We start from the raw sequence: 5,255 nt of genomic DNA on the forward strand, positions 1-5,255 counted from the left end.
GGTATAATGGTCCAATATCAAAGGTTTCCGTATGCAAAACAATATCTTCAGTGTAAATATCAGCTAGCTTTTTTAATACAGTACGGATATTTGTATTTGTATGTAGTTGCTACAGGCATAGCTAGTTATAAAGCCATTACAACTTCATAATTTCGGTCTTTATAAATATTATAATCATTTGGTATATTGCATTGATGGTAAAATCCAATGTTTGAAATCTACTGTTTAACTATATAATTTTGAAGTTTTAGCATTCTTAAATCTTACTGTAATATGTTTAAAGGGCCTTAAAAATGTCGCCTTTTTTGTTATTGTTTTTTTGTTTGTTTTTGTTTTCATGAATTGATTGATTAGTGTTGCATAAAGAACAATTAAATGACTTACAAACGGTACAAAAAAGAATCCCTTTGATCATTTCTATGTTGTATTCATCGTACATCAAATACTTGTATGTTTCCTAGTAGCTAAGATGAATTGTGTTATATCATCTTCCACTGAACAAACCACTAAAAACTTGACTTTTGCCACCGAGTGACGCTTCCCATTCTATCGAGGACATCACAATTTGGCCCAATATAGTGACGACGGTGTGCATTTCTGGTCTATTAGCCGGATTTTCGTTCATGCATAGGAACGAAGTTTCAGCCATCTGACAAATTAAGAAGTAAACTTTTGTCACTCAAACCATTTAATTCTATCTTGTTAGTTTTAAAAACGATAGTCTATAATAAATAAATACTCTATAATGGTTTCTTGTAATTTAATAGTATTCATAATTGCATTTGTTGTAATTTAATAGTATTCATAATTACATTAAAAGTTTTAAAACCTTCAATATTTAAGAAGAAGAGGACAAAACTGTTTGCAGGTCGACTCAACCAGTTTGGACCCGTACCTAAAATAGCCCATTTTTACCCGTTACCCAACCCACATGAGCCGCCAATTTTCCACCTCTCAACTTTTGGCCGAGTAACCTTGAATATTGTGTTAAATGGATAGCAAAACGGGAATATACAAACCTTATACATTTCTTCTATGGGATAGTTTCCATTCAGATTATTGTCAATTCGAGCTTCCAATGCTGCCAATGGATCATTATCTTGAAATATTGCACGTATCTGGCCAATTTGGAAGAGAAAAAGGCTGACTTTATGAGAAGTGGAGGATTGTTAAAATTTGGTTTTAGAAGTTAACTAGATCATCACATGTTTATAAACTTAGGACTTCAGGAATGATCTTTTTTGGCAGACCATGGTATCGACTTCACCTTTGGTGGGTCCCTAATCCACGGGGTTTATGAAAAGTGACCCCTCCACCTAAACCAGGTATATCACCTTCTATCAAGGCGAGTGTGGTTCCTAGAAATCGTTTGCACCTAGTGGGATTTGAAACTTGGACCTCCACCTTGATGATCTTTTAAATTAAAATTCTTGGACTTACCACTGAAACTAGTGTCTTGAGCTTGCTTGGTTCCTGCTTATCACGTGCAAGTGCTCGCTGACCAGTTATCAGCTCTGCTAGAACCACCCCGAATGCAAAAACATCAGTCTTTGATGTGGTTTGCATTTCGCTTATTGACCTTGTATAAGTAAAAAAAGAAACATTATAATGAGCGTCAATTCATGAAAAAAAAAGGGTAAATTGGAGGAACCCTCTGGTCCCATGGACCGTTTTTATATCTACTAGTAGTTTAATTCTTGTTTTGTTATCAACAATATGCATGTTATCAGATGAGGGAGTCAAACATACTCAGGGGCTAGATAGCCTGGTGTACCCACAACTCTTGTGGCTATGAAATCTTCTTCATTTGCACGCTCAACAAATTTGGTCAGTCCAAAATCTGAAACCTACAGAAACCACCTTAATGCTCTTAGTTGACAGTTTGACCACCATATGATCATGAAAATATCCATCTTCCATATAGTCTAATAAGAAGACTAAAAGAAAGTAACAAAATAGAGAAGCATATGTTCCTTTGATGCTAATTCTTTTACACCAGTACCTTAGCTTTGAGTCCCAAGTCAAGAAGTATATTTGCTGTCTTAATATCTCGATGAACATAACGAGCCTTTGTATGATCATGAATGTATTCAATTCCTCTAGCAGCATCAAGTGCGATATTTGCTCTTGATGGCCAAGAAAGAGGCTGGTGACCTGATGATTTCCTCTTTTAGAATATATAACATTTGAACTAGAAGTGTCCACATGGGCAGGTTAGTTAAGGTCAAATTAGGTTGGGGTCGGAATGTGATAATTATAGTACGGGTCAAAACATGGGGACGCAACCTGCAAACATATTTATTAAACATTTAATGTTTTAAATATGGTTTAAAGAAATATATGGGTGATAACGGTAACCTAATTTTTGAAATAATAAGATTTCTGAGGTTTTATGCACTGTGAATACACTTGGTGTGACTTTGAACCCATCTTCTGCCTGACCCATTTTGTCTTAGCTTTAAGCTTTATACTACATTTCACCCGGTAGAGACATACTATAACCCAAGTTAAGCCGTTTACCTATATATGGATAAAAATTGCCACCTCCAAGTTTACCAGTCATATATTTTGATTATGTAAATCTAGATATATATTTCAGAGACAGGTGACCAGAAATTTACCTTTTAGCGCAGGGTCCTGAAGATGTTCGCTTAATGTTCCATTCTGGATGTACTCATATACCAAATAAAGGTGGTTGTCACCACTTGCGTATCCAAGGAGTTGCACCTAGAGAGCAAAGAACAATATATAATCACGATAGTTGTATCTATTGGTTTTTTTTAACAGACACATATTTTTTCTTACCACATTATTATGATGTATCCTGCAAAGAACCTTTAGTTCTGCAAAGAACTCCTTTGACTTGTTGGATCTCATCTTCTTTATTGCAGCTTCCTGTTAGACATTTTAGTCAGCAATTATGTTAGATTAGTGTGTATAAGAAATTAAGTACTCAAAGATTGGATTCTTAGAAATGTCATTGTCATACCTTTTCTCTTATTATGCCAAAGTACACACTACCGTATCCACCTTCTCCTATTTTTCTTGATTCGTCAAAATTATTTGTAGCATGCTCAATCTCTTCCAGACTAATTATAACGGGTTTTTCAGACTCCATATTTGTTGCTGTCTCTGCATCATTCATATGTACACATAATCAGACCTTATTGCTTGTTCCAAGAGATTACCAATAGAGATGTCAAAATGGGTGGGTCGGGTGAGTTTGGTCACGGGTCAAATCAGATTACTTTCTAGTGTATGTTCAAATGGGTCCGTCGCGTTGGATCAATCCATCAACATTTGAAAAATCATAATTTACATTTAAAAAGTGATATAGGAAGTTTTAAATATTTGAAAAATCTCTGGGCAACTTTCGACCGAGCTAGGCCCTTATCCTATATAGTTAATAACTGTTTGTTAAATGACCTGTTTGACATAAAGTACAACTCGTAGCAACCCAGTTTTAGGTAACTGGATATCTACCTCTTGATACTGTAAAGTACTAACCTTCCATGTCTATATTAAAAAAGTGATTTTCCAGGGTCGTCTTCTCTGCGTTTATCCTCTTTTTGATGGTTTTTGCTTCATGTTTCTTGATTTTCCATCGTTTTCTAAGAAGAAACCAGATTGAGAAAGCCACCATAACCAGAAGCAGAGCTAAAACTATAAAGACAATTTTCGTCCATGCCTGCATTTTCCCTGTACACAGTTGTAAACGAAAGTTGATGCATAATAGTAAAGCTGGCATAATAGGCCAATTTGGTGTGTTGGGCAAAAGGTCAAAACAGGTTGTACATGTAAGGTTGCCTGGAACAGTTTTTGTCAAGTTTTCTAAACTTTTTATAAATAACTAGGATGTCATGTATGATTATAAGTGTTATATGTGTTAAAAGTACTAATATTTCCGGTGAAATGTTCAACTCGTTTCCTTTCAGCTAACTTTTTCTTTGATTTGTGAGAGACAACATTACCCAAGTTAACCCATTGAAAAGTAAACGGGTCAAAATTCTCAACTTAACGTAACAGATTCAAATAGCTAGATTAGATGTATACTCACAGTTTTTGGATGCCTTAATCTTGAATTTCTCCATTGGTACAAATAATACCCACCCGACATCAATATAGTTAGGATCTTTAGTCAAAACTTTGTTCAAGTTCTCAACTTCCCTCTCTTTTGCATTGAGAAGCTCAGAAACACCAATCAAAGTATCTTCAGCTTGTATAGCGTACGTGACAACATTCTGAGATTCGTCTTCAACACACCCGCAAACTAGATGTACAGTAAGTTCTTCTTCATCTACTCCGCTGACATTCCAAACTTGCCCACTGTAATACTCATCGGTTATGTAGTTAACACTCTCTCCTGGTTTCCTTTTATAAGCCGAATCATACATGTAGTAATCATCACTACTATTATCTTTCTTACAAGCGCATTGAACTGAAACTAGATAATCAATATTAGTGTTGTGCTTTATAGGTGTGATTTTAGAGGGGTTAACAGAGTAGAAAGAAGCAATTTCTTCGATATTATGGCCTTTAGAGATGTGGTATAGATAGGAATCACAAGTATGAGTGTAATTAGAACAAGTTAACGGGTATATAAGTGTAGATTTTATGACCACATTCACGGAAAGCACTTGTTTGAAAGAAGTGATGAAGAATGCTACACAAATGAAGTGAGCCAACGAGATCATGAACATCTTTCGTGAAAAATTGGAATCGTTGGATATGAAACGTAGCATAACTGACTGAATATGTATAGTGGTGTTAGACTTTTGTACTTGCATATTTGTTATCTAGCTTGAAAAGGATAACATATTTGATTTTTTTTTTTACCATATCTTGTACATACGTTCTCTCCCTATATTGATTTTCGAAATAACCCTGAAAAACGACTCCTGAGAGGGTGGAAATGACACCCTCGGCAATTAACTAGAAAACTCTAGAGGTGGCAATTATATAAATGGGTAACATTTAGTTATAGACAAAATGTAAGTAGGTTTAATGTGTCAAGAGTCACCAAAACTGTAATAAGTAGAATATCATTGTGACTATATATTTATATTGATCCCACCTAAATCCTATCATTTTTGAACAATTGCCCAACCCGCCCATTTATGTCACCCCCAGGCAATACCATCCTAAAGTATAGACATCTAAGTTATCTTGAGCACATCAAGCACTTGGACAGGCCTACATTGGCCACTCTGCATGATTAACGTTGTACGTAAGAGGCAAAACTGGCAAGGTGGGTA

At 35.4% G+C, this 5,255-nt stretch overlaps 1 protein-coding gene across 1 annotated transcript; it reads right to left on the reverse strand.

Moving 5' to 3' along the window:
- Nucleotides 1-484: 484 nt before the first annotated feature.
- Nucleotides 485-4,700, reverse strand: LOC122609719 (lysM domain receptor-like kinase 3). The gene is made up of 10 exons (XM_043782668.1): nucleotides 4,058-4,700; nucleotides 3,508-3,699; nucleotides 2,990-3,132; nucleotides 2,806-2,895; nucleotides 2,622-2,727; nucleotides 2,003-2,154; nucleotides 1,750-1,847; nucleotides 1,441-1,579; nucleotides 1,020-1,118; nucleotides 485-649 (listed from the first exon to the last, which is right to left on the reverse strand). Exons 1-10 carry the CDS (start codon nucleotides 4,698-4,700, stop codon nucleotides 485-487), a joined length of 1,827 nt encoding a protein of 608 aa, XP_043638603.1.
- Nucleotides 4,701-5,255: the final 555 nt, after the last annotated feature.

The sequence above is a fragment of the Erigeron canadensis genome, chromosome 8 (genome assembly GCF_010389155.1).
Source record: "Erigeron canadensis isolate Cc75 chromosome 8, C_canadensis_v1, whole genome shotgun sequence".
Taxonomy (NCBI): Eukaryota; Viridiplantae; Streptophyta; class Magnoliopsida; order Asterales; family Asteraceae; genus Erigeron; species Erigeron canadensis.

What these genes read in the sequence shown, in the direction of transcription:
- LOC122609719 (XM_043782668.1), bottom strand. Translation starts at nt 4,700, where the DNA reads ATGTTCATGATCTCGTTGGCTCACTTCATTTGTGTAGCATTCTTCATC. An exon ending in GGATACATCATAATAATGTG is followed by an intron (nt 2,728 to 2,805) that starts GTAAGAAAAAAT and finishes TTTGCTCTCTAG; the next exon opens with GTGCAACTCCTTGGATACGC. An exon ending in TCAGGACCCTGCGCTAAAAG is followed by an intron (nt 2,155 to 2,621) that starts GTAAATTTCTGG and finishes GGAAATCATCAG; the next exon opens with GTCACCAGCCTCTTTCTTGG.